This window comes from Pinus tabuliformis, chromosome 6 (genome assembly GCF_031772625.1).
Source record: "Pinus tabuliformis cultivar Carrire ecotype Pingquan chromosome 6, CPIR1, whole genome shotgun sequence".
Lineage (NCBI taxonomy): Eukaryota > Viridiplantae > Streptophyta > Pinopsida > Pinales > Pinaceae > Pinus > Pinus tabuliformis.
In genome coordinates this window covers 1,349,395,330-1,349,412,117 of record NC_142292.1, presented here as the reverse complement: position 1 = coordinate 1,349,412,117, position 16,788 = coordinate 1,349,395,330, and the positions used below count along the sequence as shown (strand labels likewise).

The window sequence follows — 16,788 nt, the reverse complement described above, 5'->3', positions numbered from 1 at the left end:
ACCCGAAAAACTGTTCAATGTTTTGAGCCGTTAGGTCTTTTCCCCACACCGACAGTATATCTTCTGGTTCTGGTTCAAGCTCGACGGCCTCATTAGGGTTGACCATGATTAGTGTGCCTGCTTAGACCCTAATACCGCCAAAACAAACCGTTTCGGGCTTCAGTGACAGGGTAAAACGGAGAGAACGACAGCTATGTTTTCCGGCGGACAGAGTCTCAGGCAGTTTCCTGTTGCCGAGAACGTGAAGCCTCCAGCTGCGTCCACGCTTCGAAGACTGACCGTCCACGTTTCAACCCGGGCCTTCAGATCCTCGCCAGATGTCTTCCTCTGCTGTCTTCTCCAACTGCTCCTTCCGCTTAACCCTCGCTGCGATTGACCGCCTTCCAAAACAAGCTTTACTTTTGCGAAGAAGCCCTAGGCTCTCGGCCCTATTGGCCGCAGTCCTCGCACCTGCGACCATGACCTAGGACCTGCGGCCCAATGCGCCCCTTTTAGATGCCCAAGTTGCAATCTAATCTGAAGAAAATACTAGCAAAAATATCATGAGAATTTTCTCTCACCCCACAACTATTTTTTGCCTCCGAAATTGCCTCCCTAGCCTCTACGCTGAGCTCCCTGTGTCACCCTCTACACCGAGCTTGTGCTGGCCCTCCGCAAATTTCAGCCTCCCCTCTGTTTCCTCTTCCAAGGACTGGAAATCTTCCTCCCGGAATGATGTTGCCCTCCTCTTCCACCTGCTACTCACCCTCTAGCTCTATCTTCTATGTTGAGTTGTTGCTACTAAGAAAATCGAACTGCCTAGGTAACTAAGTATCTGCACTGGTTTTTTCTCCATCGACTTCCTCTTATAATCCACTGTTGGAGCACCAACGGCCATGAATAAAACTTAATCAATGGCTAGGATCATCTATGGATCGATCCATGTGAGTTTTTATATGATTCTCACCTTATCTCAATTAATACGATTAATTAACCATATTCCCTAAGTTTAGACTTAGGAAATATTTAAAAATCGGTTAATAATCTAATTGAGACACTTCTAGGCGGAATTTCCAGAAACGATTTCTGGGTTTTGGAGATCTCATGTATTCTAGCCTCTCCACCAAATTTCGTGGCTAGAACACATCCAATGCTACAAAAACTAACACTCCCTCTTAGCGAGGAATGTGTTCTAGTGCTACTGCACACCCTGTCTCTACATCATCTCCTGTCATGTTGCTGATGTCTAGCCATACTACCCACCAACCACTGCACAACTCTGATATACGTTGCATTTGTGTTGCTGCTAACACTGCCATACTGCTGCCAACACTGCATCTGCACTGCAACTCCCTCTCATCTGTTGTTGCTGCAACTACAACATCTGCAACTGAAAAGCATCCAAAATAGCATGTCCCTGCTATTGAAACGGGTTCTCCACCATACCCATATGTTCTCTAAAATAGACAAACTTAGCTCTCCCTAGAGCTTTCGTGAGTATATCTGCAACCTGCTCTTCTATGGGAACATATTGTAGCTGGACTGCTCCACGTTGTACACAATCTCTGATGAAGTGACACTGAATATCGATGTGCTTCGACTTGTCATGAAACACTAGATTTTCAGAGAGCTTTATGCAACTCTGATTATCACAATAGACATTGGTCACCTCCATCCTCTACCTAAACAAGCTCACTAGCAGCTTTCGAGGCCATATAGCTTCACACGTAGCTATGTTGACTTCCATATACTTTGCTTCTACAGAGCTCAGTGCTACTGACTTCTGTAACCTGCAACACCAAGAAACCATCCCTGATCCAACACTGAAGCAGCCCGGAGGTACTTTTCCTGTCCACTAAACTGCCTGCCCAAATTGCCTCCCTAGCCTCTACGCTGAGCTCTCCGCGTCACCCTCTGTGCAAATCTTACGCTAGCCCTTTGCAAATTTCAGCATTCCCTCCTTTGCCTCTTCCGAGGACTAGAAATCTCCCTCCAAGAATGTTGTTGCCCTCCTCTTCCACCTACTACTCACCCTCTGGCTCTATCTTCTCTACTGAGTTGCTGCTACTAAGAAAATCGAACTGCCTGGACAACCGAGTATTTGCATTGGTTTTTTCTCCATCACCATATCGACTTCCTCTTATAATCCATTGTTGGAGCACCAATGGCCAAGATTAAAACTTAATCAATGGCTACGATCATTTCTGGATCGATCCATGTGAGTTTTTAGAGATACTCACCTTATCTCAATTAATACTAATTAATTAATCATATTCCCGAAGTTTAGACTTAGGAAATATTTAAAAATCGGTTAATAATCTAATTGAGACACTTCTAGGCAGAATTTCCAAAAACGATTTCTGGGTTTTGGAGATCTCGTGTATTATAGAATCTCCACCAAATTTCGTGGCTAAAACACATCTGATGCTACAAAAACTAACAGCGGAGACCACCAGAAACTGGAGTCGGTATCCCAAACTCCAATAGGACGCCTATTCTTTCAGCATTACTATGACGAGCCATGTCGTCAAAGACTTGAACCCGGGTGGATGGGATGGCAAACCACCATCTCAACTTAAATTCCGAATTTCATTTCTTACTAAAATCCTCCAAATAATTTTAAACCATTATCACCATGGGCTCTTGGATAGCATGAGTATGGGTTTATCAAGACAGTTTCTTTCTTTCATAGCATGTTTGTGGGTTTGGTCCTCTCTGTTAAATAGTAATAGATGGGTTTCTATTCATCATTTATTATTAACCAATTAGAAACTAAGCCAAAGGTTAAATTTCTGTCAAAACAGAATTTCATTTCACACATCTGTATTGAAAATTAAAGACAACATCCCCTCAAACAAATATAACACAATAAAATATCCATATATCTTGTACTTACGATATCATTTAGCATGTTTATTACATCTCCTAGTTCAAACTCCTTTCTTGCAGCTTCCACTTCTTTATTTCTCGACTTATTTCCAATAAATGTCTTTGTTGGAACACAGCCATGAGAACCCTGCAAAAGAGTTTCTTTTAAGTTCAAGGACAAGAGTAACCAGATGTAAATGACTTCAACTGATGTTTAAATAAACAAATCAATGCATGCTTTGGTTTGTGCCAATAAAGATAAAATCAGTTAAATGAGATATAATACAGAATTTGTGAAAGCCAAATTCTATCAACCATAGCATCCAATATATAATCACTTTCATGCCCTAACTTTCAAGATAGTATAGTTCAGACTTCAAACAGTATCCAATGCAAGTTGGTTTAAACTTTACACGCAGCTCATCTACAATCCATTCTATGCATCTTCCTATACAGTGCCAAAATTATAAAAGAAAAACAATTTTCTGGGTTCAATACACAGATAACCAAAAAGCTCAAAATTTTAGCAAATGAATCTTAAAGAGTTAAACATTGATAAGAAAATGTAAATGCAGGAAGCAGAAGAAACTTTTGTGGCAGAAAATCTTGTAACCATTTCCTGGAGCACATGCTCTAGAAACTCAACCTAAAGTATTTCTAGCCCATCTTCATTTTCGAAGAATCATAGTCATTTCATCCACTCTTGATGTTTTCTCTTGTCAGTTGTTTTATTTGTATCAAATATTTTGCAACTATGCAGTAGTACTCGTTACCACCATCTAACAATCAAGCACTATTGTGGAGATCATGGCATTAATGATAAAGGCCTATCTCAAAACGTTAGCACAATGAACTAAGTGGTGAATTGTTTGTTAAGTTGAAGCAAAGAAACGTATCTCAAGTGTTAACTTTCCTGCAAACCTTGCACCCCGCAATTCATTGACCTAGTAGATTACAGATCTGTTACCACAAAATCTAGCAGGCCTTGAAGAGTAAACACTACTAGACAAAAAGCTAGACAAAGTGCTAACAACGGGGTGGAAGACCAATTGTTAAAATCACGATTGCCGTTTGACCAAAACCCGCAAGCATTAGTCTCCGCTACAATCGCCAGAGTTAGGATCCATGTGAGGCGATTAGTCCATCTTGCAAAACACATGGAGAGTGTTGAACCCAAGTTCCAATTATCTCCCCCCAATGCAAGCCAGGTGAGTTTCAAACTCAAGACCTGTAGTTCTGATACCACTTGTTGGCATCATGATTGTCATTAGACCAAAACCCGCAAGCATTAGTCTCTGCTACAATCACCAAAATTAGGATCTACGAGAGGCAATTAGTCCATGTCGCGAAACACATAGGGAGCGTTGATACTAATGTCCAACACCAATGTCACCTCAGCCAAAACCCCCTACTCTTTACGGATTTTCACTAATAGGAGTAGCCCCAGTAAAGGAGGAATCACTTAAGATGGATATGCAAATGATAAGGTACAAAGTGACCCTACTAAAGCTCATTCAAAGAGAGGCACAATAAAGATACAAGGCTTCAACGAAGCATATTGCTCTCAAATAAAAGCCCTAGAAAAGGAAGGCTCAAGACCTAGGGTTTTGAGGTTTTTCGATGATAATAGGTATTCACAATGTCAAGGCCCTCAAGAAAGGGTTTCTTATGATTATAATCAACTAATCCAAGACTTATGAAACCCTCTAGAAAGTCCTCAAGTTGAGGGAAAAGTAACTAGGGTTTCCCTCTTAGGGCAACACAAAGGGAAAGAGATTTTATGGATGAAATTTGAGTTGATGCCCACCAAATTGATAGGTTAGGTAGCCTAGACCTATCTATTGATGTTTAGGCTCTCAAACCACCAAAAAGCCTCCTCCCTAAAATTCCACTCCAAGCCCTAACTTTTCTCCCTAGCCTTAAAAGCACTGATGTTGAGAAGAGAAATTTATGGAGAAAATTTAAGGTTGATCACCAAGTGATAGGACCAGTGCCTTGTCCTATGGGGATATGGACTCTAGGATGTTCAAGATAAGCCAAATTCCTTCCAAGGAGGTCAAAATTTGATGCCCTAGCTATCAAAATTTCAATGATTACCCATTTAATGGAATAATGGATTTTAATGGAGAGTAACAAGAAATACTACACTAAGAACATTCATTACATGTTACAACGAGTAATGCACACAATATTCATCTAGATATTCTTCAATAAATTGCTCTTCCACAAATTCTTGAAAGATGTAACTAGTTTCGGTCTTCATATTGACATTTGTAATTATGATTTTATGTAATTGATGTAAACAAAAAAATAAAATTATTTTTGTAATGCTTGAATCATGGGTTTCATGATTAAGGAATTTTATTTTTAGTTGAAGCTACCATTTTGAGCTATTAGGTTGATCATCAAGTCATCAAGTCTAGTAAAGTCAATGTCAAGGATTAAAGACCCATTTGGGCATGTAATTCATTGTAAAAAAAAAATTGTTAACCCTCCAAGACCATGTCACAAGCTATCCTTGAAGTCGGCCTATGGATGATTCTGGAAAGGCATGTCAACCTTGTCACAAGTAGAAGTCGGCTTATTTTGATGGACAAACCACTATATATAGGGCAACTCGGCCTCACTTAGAACACAACTTGATCAAGGATCTGAAATAGAAGAGAAGGTGTGAGAAACCTAAGAGAAGAAGCCTCACATCAAGCAAGGAGAAGGAAGTCAAGGAGCCGAAGTGTATTGATCTATTTTTGGGCAAGATATCCTTCACATGTGGGAAAAATAGGTGTCATCTACTGCAGGAAGTCGAAGTCATCACAGTCAACTTAGAAGACCGAATTAAGGAGAAAAACAAGTCAATAATACAAGCTGAATTGCAGAAAGGGAAGACTACATCCTAGCGAAGGGAATCAAGGTGTTAATCTCTCTCATGCTGCAACTAGGGTTTCTGAAGAAGGGCCAAGAGTTGCAAATCTGAACCAAGGGACCAAAATCTGAAGGATAGTCGAGATAGTGGGAGAAGGAGGAAGTTTGACCATCGTTGACTCAAGGAAGGAGTCAAACTTAGAAGGCTTGTGACTTGGTCTTGGAGAGGTTGTTGTGTCAAGGGTCTTGGTCTTGGTATTCGTCAATTGAAGTCTCTATAAAAAGAAGAATTTGTTTTGGGTTTTCCTCTCAAATTGGAGAGGTTTCAACCCTGGTTGATCGCCTACATTCTGTATCTCTTGTCTCCTTATTGTTTATGCTTTGGTAATTGTTTGATGATGAAGAACACTATAATAATCTAAACAAAGAGAAGAACCTAATCTAAATAAGTAAAAAGCATTCACAAGCAGTTATCATCTTGAAGAGAAATCACCTAATCCTAATGCCCTAGATTTCTTACCATGGTAAGGTAACAAATCAAGGAAGGGCATCTCAACAAGGGACACTCAAGCATTCAAGGACCGAAACTTTAGAAGGGAATCATAACAGATCTAGAAGATCATCTCATCCAAAAAGCGTTTTGAAGTCAAGATCTACAAGGAAGTGTCAAAACCCTAGATCGAAGAAGAAGTCTTCACCAGAAGAAGTCTTGGGATCCTCACTCAAGTCATCATCAAAGAAAAGGACCTCAAAGACCCTATCTCTACTCAAGAAAGGAAGGACTTGGATTTGAAGCATCTTGAAGACTACTCATCCAAGGGTAGCTAGATCAAGGGCGTTGTCATCATCAAAGATATCAAGGCAATCTCCCTCTCTTTGAAGCAAAGGATTTCATCTCAAAAGAAAATCCTTATCCTTGAAGAAGATCATCCAAGAAGTATCAAGACATCATCAAGAAGTCATCAATCATCATCAACAAAGGGATCAAGTTGAAGAGTTCATCTTCACTTGACAAGTAAGTATCTTTATTTCTATAATTAAATCTAGTAAAATGACTTCATTTTGCAAGGAGAACAACAAGTTGGTTGGGTCATCGAACTTCCTTGCATGGAAAAGGAGGATAGACTTAGTCCTCAAGGAAAATGAAGTTATTGATCATGTCAATGGCAAAGTCTCCAAACCATCTAAAGGGCAAGCACTATCTAAATATATGAAAAAGGATCTAAGGGCTCAAAGGATTCTTATAGAGTCCATCAAGGATTCCCTCATCCCCTATATAGAAAAGTTGGAGACATCAAAAGGGATATATGATAAGCTAGTAGAACTATTCTCTGAAAGCATGACAGGAAAAATCATATCACTAAGATCTGATCTATGCAAATTGAAAGCATCAGAGGATGAAGGGATATCTACATGTCTCACAAAAGTATCTCTAATAACTTAATAAGGAATCAACTTCAAGATCTAGGAGAGATGATATCCGATAAAGAAATGATTACCATTATTCTAAATGCTCTAATTGATGAACAGGAAACCTTGTATCAAAGGCCTATGAAGAGGAGAAAGTTATCCCATTCAATAATTTGTGGTCACTATGCAAGATTGAAGAAAACAAGTTGAAGGCAAAAAGTGATACAGGATCAAATGAGCAGGGTCAAACATTTGTTGTCATGTCAAGAAGCAAAGGGATATTTGGCAAGGTTGGTCCTCAGAAAAAGAAGAAGATCAATATGTCACAAATCCAATGCTATGGATGTCAAGGATATGGGCACTTCAAGAGAGATTGTCCTAAGTTCAAGAAGGAAAGCAACAAACGAAGAAGGGAAGAAGCCCACATCACTGAAGAAGTAGAAGAAGTTGAAAGAAGAAATTCAAGATGGAGGAAGTACTTATGGGAAAAAGAAATTCATCTAGCATAAAGCTCATCATACATCGTTCAAAAGGAGCATTTCAAGATCCTTCATTGGAATCTTCATTGGAAGGTTCACCTACTAGAAGAAGCAAGTGTCTCGTCGGGAATTCCAACCTGTATGGGATTCATGGAATGATGGTATGATGTCGAAAGAAGTGAAGCAAATCAAGGAATTGAAGTTCTTTCAATCAAGGAAGTTGTTGAAAGAAGTCTAGATGACCTAAAAGGATAATGAGGTATGTATGCTTGTATTTAATAAAATAGAGTCGTGCCATATGGTTGCAGGTAACATGGATAAATGCTCTATCTCGAGAGCATGATAAAAAGATAGGATTTCCTCTTTCGAAAGGATACAGGAAGGCATGGGTAACACATTGACTAGATGAAATCAACATAATATGTCCTCATATGAATTATGAGGTGGTTGACTAAAATTGGAGGAACTGTGATTGGAAGTTCCTGGAAAAGAAATGTGTGAAGAAAGAAAGGAAGAGATCATCAAATATGCAACTATGGAAGAGGCAATCAACATCCAAGGTGTTATCACTGGGTTGGGACAGGTTTTGTATCAACCTAGTGATAACACAAGGACTGGAAATTTTGATATGATATCTCCATGAAAGATATGAAGACCTTGATGAAGTCTGAAAAAGAAAGAGATCCTTGACAACATATATTTTTTGGAGATGTGTAAATATATATGCAGGATGTTGATGCTAACAGGAAGATGTCATGATGAAAGACCATCACAAAGGTAGCTTTAATTTAATGTTCATTTCTTATTTTAAATAATATTTGGATGGGCTTATGCAGGGATGCCAAGGAAAGAGTAGTGGATGAGGATGAAAGATCTTTAAGGAAACATGGCATGAAGAAGGCACCATGGCATGAAGGAAGACTAGATATGGACTAATGGATCACTTTCCAATGAAAGGAATAATGACATGACTGACTCATGGATGAAAGTGATGGATGGTCTATGCCCTAAGAAGAAGTCCCGAAAGATGTAGCCTCTATGACAAAGAAGAAATTCATGACATCAAAGGAAGGAGTACTACAAGTAGTTGGTTGTCCCATGATCTCCACCTAAAGAGTTGTTGGAAGCAAGTCCCTGGTCAAGAGGGAGCTTGTGTAATGTTCCTAAACAGGAATATAAGTGATATACAAAGCATGCAAACAATCCAACAATCGAAGAAACGAAATATACATTAAGCACCCATGGAAACACTGGAAATAGAGAACTACTGAGCCATTTTATTACTTCTTCAGGAGCAAATACAATAGTAAAATAGAATGGTGCACCTGGGCTTGTCTCAATTGACAAGCATGACAAAACCTAGGTGCGAAAATGTTGAATTAAAGGCTGCTACAACTGTTGCACCAAACTCAACTGCGTTTGCCCAGAAAATTGTTCTGGTTGCTGACTTCGAAGGGCTGGAATCACTACTTCCCGTGCTCAAACAATTATGATATTTCAGCTCCTTGCTCCTTGGCGTAAACCCAAAAAAACCCGCGAAGGAATTGGCCAAATGTTGACCTCGAAATTTTGGCCCAAATTCTCCTTAGCTCCACTAGTTGCTGGCTCAGTTGGGACCCCTGTTTGACCCCTTAGATCTGCCCAGAAAATTCTATAAAATTAGGAGTGTGATCCTTGCCCAAAACCCAGAAAAACCCAGAAAGGGATTTAGCTGGTTTAGACTTTTGAAATTTGACCCCCTTGGAGCTCAGCTTCAGCTGCAACTACAAAACTCAGCGTGTTGGAATCTCCCTGTGTTAATTTTAGGTATGTTCTATGCTAGAGAAATTTATTTCAATTTCTTTTCCACATTAGCAATCACATCAGCATAAAGTAAACTACAGATAGAACATAAATCACAGAAGACAAGCCAAGACAAGAGGACACAAGATGTGGTGCTAGCCAAGGACAAACCCCAATGTGGGGAAACCCTTGATCAATTCTTCTTTTATGTTCTTCAAAGTTCAGCAGATAAAGTGAGAGAGGTCCATTTACAATAGAAGTCAATCACTTTGACTTTTGATATCGCCATGAGATCAGTTGAAGACATATTGCTTCAACTGATTCTCTAAGGTGACTCATTCACCTATCATAGTGCTGCATCTCGTCTATTTGTTGCACATTACCGTGTGACACCTTGCTGTACTGTCACATCATACATGTGTTGAACCTTGATGACTGAGCTGCTCTCATCTTCACGCTGCATCTTCCATGGTCTTATTCATCATCAAGCTGCGCATGCTCATGATCTCATTCATCATTATGCTGCCCACGCTCATATCATCATGCATCATTACGCTGCCCATGCTCATATCATCATGTTTCTTATTATGCTTCCCATGATCTCATACATCATGTTGCCTTCCTTAGGAGACATATGCTCCGGCTGTTTCGGCAGTTCCCTGTAGTTCCGGCTTTTCCGAAAGTTCCGGCTCTTCCGGCATTTCCGGCAGTTCCGACTTTTCCGGCTTTTCTAGCTTTTCCGGTATTTCCGACTTTTCCGGTGTTTCCAGTTTTTCCGGCAGTTCTTGCTTTTCCGACAGTTCCAGCTTTTTCAATAGTTTCGGCTTTTCCAGCTTTTCTGGCTTTTCCGGTATTTCCGGTGTTTCCAGCAGTTCTGGCTTTTCCGGTGTTTCCAGCAGTTCTGGCTTTTTCGGCAATTCTGAATTTTCCGGCAGTTCCGGCTTTTTCGGAAGTTCCAGCTTTTTCGGTTTTTCCGGCTTTTCCAGCTATTCCAGTTTTTCCGACTATTCTGGCTTTTCTGACTTTTCTGACTTTTCCAGCTTTTCCTCAGGATCTCTCCTCCTACTAAAACCCAAAGACAAGTAGAGAGAGGAAGAGATCCAAGTGTGTGTAGAAATGACTTGAAGTCCTCTTCTATTTATACTAAAACGTAGAGGTTGAATAGACATGACTGTTGGGATTCTGAGCCTACATAAGTTGCTGGCCGACTTAACAATTTGTCCATAACATAAATAAATTCATAACTTCATAAATACTTATCGGAATTGGATGATTTTTAGATCAATCCTACACCTCTCAATGAGAGGGATCTAACAAAAATATGAGCTGCCATAAATAATATGACCCACATGGAGTTTGGCCCTAGTTGCCAATTTTAACACTCCCTCTCAACTAGGGAGAACTCCATCCGCTGATCCATATGTCCAACTGTATTATCTCTGCTATCAGTGCCCTGCACTGCTCTCCTCAGCTATCTCAGCTCTGCTGGCTCTGCTCTGCTTTGCTTAGCTTTGCTCTGCTTTGCTGGCTCCGCTCTGCTCTGCTGGCTCTGCTCTACTCAACTTAGCTCTGCTGAACCATGAAGAAGAAGAATTGATCGAGAATGTGTCATACCATTCTCCACTGGCCCAAAATCAGTCTCAGAGTGTGTACCATTAGTCCCAGACCAGTCCTCAACCGACCCAAAGTCAGTGTCATAGTAGGTACAACTCCTACCACTGGTCCCAAACCAGTACTCTACTGACTCAAAGACAGTCTCAGAGTATGTACCATTGGTCCCAAACCAGTCCTCAACCGACCCGAAGTCAGTGTCATAGTGGGTACAACTCCTACCACTGGTCCCAGACCAGTATCATTGATCCCAAATCAATGAAGATCATCCTATAGGGAGTATGATAGATATAGCGATGCGTCCATCGGTACTACTATGGTCCCTATTCTCATTTCCCTGCTCATTGATCAGATGAGAGGTACTTCCCATGAGTCCCAGACTGCATGGGTAGGATGCCTCGACAGGAGAACATAATCAATCATGTCCTCACAGGAGAACTAATCATCTTGCTACACAATCGCCATGGAGAACACATCATCTAGGCCTCACGGGAGAATTAATCATCCTGCTACACAATCGTCATGGAGAACACATCATCCAGACCTCACAGGAGAACTAATCATCCTGCTACACAGGAGAGCAAAGCAACCTGTCCCACAAGAGAGTGAATCATCTTGTCCCACAAGAGAGCAAATCATCTTGTTTACAATGTACAGGAGAGCGAATCATCCTGTCCACAGGAGAGTGAATCATCCTGTCCCACAAGACAGCGAATCATCTTGTCCCACAAGAGAGCGAATCATCTTGTCCATAGGAGAGCGAATCATCCTATCCACAGGAGAGCAAAACATCCTATCCATAGGAGAGCGAATCATCCTGCCCATAGGAGAGCGAAACATCCTGTCCCACAAGAGAGTGAATCATCTTGTCCACAAGAGAGCGAATCATCGTGTCCACAGGAGAGCGAATCATCCTGTCCCAGTGCGCACCACCAGGGGAGGGTGAGTCACCCTGTGGTCGTATGTTGCCCCAGTGAGAACCACAAGCCCCCAGAGCTCCCAGAGCTCAATGTATACAACATGCAGGACCCTTGTACAAGGGTCTCTTAATGACTCCAAGTCGTTCGTGAAAATCACAAATTTGATCTTTCCCCCGGGGCTTAGACAAAGTGTAGTGACCTGTACATCATCTCATAGCGATGGAGCTTCCTTGCTCATAGTCTTACCATATCCCAGATAAGGTAGTATCTGATGTCTATCTGCTGGAGCAATCGTCGAATACGGGATTCCTCAATAATCAAATCCCACCTCTGGTTGTCATAGAGAATCACAGTGGTACAAACAGCTCACTTAAAGAGCTTCCCCAACCAAGCAGCTTCATATGACATCATACTTGTAGATATGTATCCGGTCTCAGCGGTGCTTATAACAACCGACTTCTGCTTCCTGCTCATCCATGTTATCGAAGCAAAATCCAAAGAGAAACAGCACTAAGAAGTGCTCTAGTGATCCTCCTCACTGCCTTCCCAATCAGCATTCGAATAATCATGCAGTTTCATATTTTTGGCAGTGTATCTCAATCCATGAGAGATTGTGCCCTGAAGACATCTCAGAATATTCTTGGCACCAATCCAGTGAGGTTCAACCAAATATGAGCACACCATGCTAACTGCAAAACATATGTCCGGACAAAAGTTCACCAAAAACATCAACGCGAATGAGTTTATGAGATTCAGAGGCATTTCCCAAATCTGGTCCGACATCACTACCATATAACTTCTGAAAGTTAAGATCCTCGAGGTAGTCACAGACTTGCAGTTCACTATTCCATATCTGGAATCCAACTCCCTCTTACTTTTGCAAATGAGAGGGTCTACACCTGTTAGAAGTAGGTCGTCCTCATAAGGTGCTGGTATGAGAGGTCTATCATGTACAACCTTCGAATGGTTTGGATCCGTTTCACTCCTAGTGATTCTCAGCTTTATCAGACAGCTATTGATCCTTTCATACTATCCCGAGGTGTTTTGCTTCAAGCCATAGAGGGCTTTCTTCCACCTGCATATGCGAGATTCTTGATTATCAATCTCAGACCCCTTGGGTTGTTCCAGACCTGTGGACCTGCTACTTGAAGGGAATGGTCCCCTTGTAAGATTTCCCTTTGGTACATCTCAGACATGTACTTTCATGCTGCTTTTGAATTCAGGCATCCCTGTAACCATCTAACTCATAGACCTTTGATGCTACGTGACAATGGACATGGTCCCCAGTGGACTTCCTACAATTTGATACAACCCTGAACTCAAAAACATCTTTGAAAATTCTATTTCCAAACACGTACTTTTCCATCGATGAGTGCCACCCTAAAACCTTTGACTTCCATTTCCGAGATGGACACCAAGTTCTTCTTGCGATCAGGTACATAAAAGTGATTCAGGGTTCCTTGCTTTCTTTGAAGAGTCGACCATTTCCTTGATGACCTGCATTACCTTCGGACACTCCTTCGCATAATGGCCGAACTTATTGCAACCAAGGCATCTGCCTTTCCTTCCACCCTTAGATCTGAACTTCCCAATGAAGTGATCTTTAGATGGGCCATCAGAAACTTCCGCTACGCCATTCTGATAATATGTTCTGCTTCGACTTCACCCTTTGTGAACTTAGAAGAGAGATGTGGAACCCATTGATCCTTTTGTCTTGTCCCTATTGTCTTTGGTGATTGCTCTTTCACTCTTGCTTGGGCATTGTCTTCACCTCACCTCTAATACCATGTTAATTTTAGGTATGTTCTATGCTAGAGCAATTTATTTCAATTTCTTTTCCACATTAGCAATCACATCGGCATAAAGTAAACTGCAGATAGAACATAAATATAAATCGCAGAAGACAAGCCAAGACAGGAGGACGCAAGATGTGGCGCTAGCCAGGGACAAACCCCAATGTGGGGAAACCCTTGATCAATTCTTCTTTTATGTTCTTCAAAGTTCAGCAGAGAAAGTGAGAGAGATAGTACATTTACAATAGAAGTCAATCACTTTGACTTTTGATATCGGCATGAGATCAGTTGAAGACATATTGCTTCAACTGATTCTCTAAGGTGACTCGTTCACCTATCATAGTGTTGCATCTCGTCTATTTGTTGCACATTACCGTGTGACACCTTGTTGTACTGTCACATGTGTTGAACCTTGATGACTGAGCTGCTCTCATCTTCATGTTGCATCTTCCATGGTCTTATTCATCATCAAGCTACCCATGCTCATGATCTCATTCATCATTATGTTGCCCATGCTCATATCATCATGCATCATTATGCTGCCCATGCTCATATCATCATGCTGCTTATTATGCTTCCCATGATCTCATACATCATGCTGCCTTCCTTAGGAGACATATGCTCCGGTTGTTTCGGCAGTTCTCGGTAGCTCCGGCTTTTCCGGCGGTTCCGGCTTTTCCAGCATTTCCGACTTTTCCGGCTTTTCCGGTATTTCTGGCTTTTTCGGCGTTTCCGGCTTTTCCTGCAATTCCTGCTTTTCCGACAGTTCCAGTAGTTCCGGCTTTTCTGGTATTTCCGGCTTTTCCGACTTTTCCGGCAGTTTCAGCTTTTCCGGCAGTTCCGAAAGTTCTGGCTTTTTCGGACGTTCCGGCTTTTTCGGCTTTTCTAGCTTTTCCGGCAATTCTGGCTTTTCCGGCTTTTCTGACTTTTCCTCGGGATCTCTCCTCCTACTAAAACCCAAAAACAAGTAGAGAGAGGAAGAGATCCAAGTGTGTGTAGAAATGACTTGAAGTCCTCTTTTATTTATACTAAAACGTAGAGGTTGAATAGACATGACTGTTGGGATTCTGAGCCTACATAAGTTGCTGGCCGACTTAACAATTTGTCCATGACATAAATAAATTCATAACTTCATAAATACTTATCGGAATCGGATGATTTTTAGATCAATCCTACACCTCTCAATGAGAGGGATCTAATAAAAATATCAGCTGCCATAAATAATATGACTCACATGGAGTTTGTCCTTAGTTGCCAATTTTAACACCCTGTAAATCCTCCCGGAAATGGACCCAAAGTGTTGGGATAACCTCTGCTATCAATCCCCTGACCTCTCGAATGGGCTTCTGGCCTATGGCACCTGCTCCTTAGCTCCACGAAATTGTTGGACTAGCCCTCTTCACTGTTTCCAAGCCCAGTAATTCGAATTGCTGGGATGTTGGCTATGTCGGCTCTGAAACTCACAAGAAAGGTTGGCTCTTTGTTGCTCTCCCAATCCTCTAACTCTCCCGATAAATGCTTGATCATTGATAGCTCCAAACTCCCCCTGCATATTCTCCAGCTAGCCAGAAATACACACTCCCTGTTGTGGCTGAATGGTAGTGTTGTAACACACTCCCGGAACTCCTAAAATACTTATGGAAATGCCTCTCTAGGGCGAGCACGGATGGTCCCCCAAAGTAGAGGTTGAATCTCTCGCTTGAGAGATTCACGGCGAAACAGTCGGTTGACTCAACTAAACAATAGAGCGAACAATCAAGTAATTTTGATTGCAAGGTGTAAGAATGCATCCAAAATGAGAGTTTCTCCCTCCTTATAACTTCCTTGGGCCTCCCTAGCCTCATGTGGGCCCCTCCATCCACCTACTCAACTTTCCCTTCAAGCTATTTGAATGGGCCAATTCGAACTCCCATGTGGGTGGCCCCCACATTCCACTAGCAACCAAATAAATTCGAATTGCTTCCTAAGTCCCAAAGTCAAAAATGATGGGTTCTCTTTCTTAGCCAAAATTGTGTAGCAGCACCCTGTTACAAATGTATTTGAGAAGGGACATGACAGCTTGGACAAGTCCCTGATTAACACAGAGCTTGGGTACATTCCTTTTATGGAATGGGTTGGTCATCCCTGGTTAAGATGGAGTAACAGCTATGGTTCTCTACTTCATGTGTCATGCACTTGACCAGAGGACTAACAGTCGTAAGTCTTAGTGAAGGCCATGAGGAGAGAGAGACACATCATTCTTGTCTTCACCTGGGAAGATAGAATGGAGGATTGGGTAAGCATCTGGCATCTGATACTCTTTGAGGATGTGGTAGGGAATCCAAGATAAGAGTAAGTTGGGGAGGACCGATATTCTTTGAGGGTTGGGAATCCAAGATAAAAATAGTCTTGGTGGAACATACTCTGAGAGAGCCCGGGTAGAGTATGTTTCGTGAGAGACAATGATGAGGGTGTCTATAAAACATTGGTCTCGACTCTCGCCAACGTTGTGCTCTGATCTTATGGAGAGATAGAGTTGTTAGTCAAGGCCTTGCTATGTGATAATGTTGGATGATATGATGCTATAGCATCATACAGATGGGTTACCAATCCGACTCTTCTTATAAGAATTCTTCAGATTGAGAATGTCCAAGTACCTTGTATGGATTATGAATACCTCCCTAGTTAAGAGGGATTGTTGAAAAATGTAACTACGTTCGGTCTTCATAATGACATTTGTAATTATGATTTTATGTAATTGATGTAAAGAAGAAAATAAAATTATTTTTGTAATGCTTGAATCATGGGTTTCATGATCAAGAAATTTTATTTTTAGTTGAAGCTCCCATTGTGAGCTGTTAGGTTGATCATCAAGCCATAAAGTCTAGTAAAGTCAATGTCAAGGATTGAAGACCCATTTGGGCATGTAATTCATTGTAAAAGAAAATTTGTTAACCCTCTAAGACCATGTTACAAGCTATCCTTGAAGTCGGCCTATGGATGATTCTGGAAAGGCATGTTGGCCTTGTCACAAGTAGAAGTCAGCTTATTTTGATGGACAAACCACTATATATAGGACAACTCAGCCTCACTTAGAACATAACT

The 16,788-nt window shown here is 41.3% G+C and overlaps 1 protein-coding gene across 5 annotated transcripts in view; it reads right to left on the bottom strand.

Annotated features, from left to right (window-relative positions):
• LOC149263633 (uncharacterized) overlaps positions 1-16,788 on the bottom strand; it is a 313,839-nt gene that overhangs the window by 186,215 nt on the left and 110,836 nt on the right. For all 5 annotated transcript variants that reach the window (XR_016259290.1, XM_089426542.1, XM_089426545.1 and 2 more), the window contains one exon: positions 2,876-2,995. Coding sequence is in view for 4 of the 5 variants with exons in the window: in XM_089426542.1 (XP_089282668.1) it covers positions 2,876-2,995 (120 nt within the window). In the remaining variant the exon portion in view is untranslated. The remainder of the gene's footprint in view (positions 1-2,875; positions 2,996-16,788) is intronic.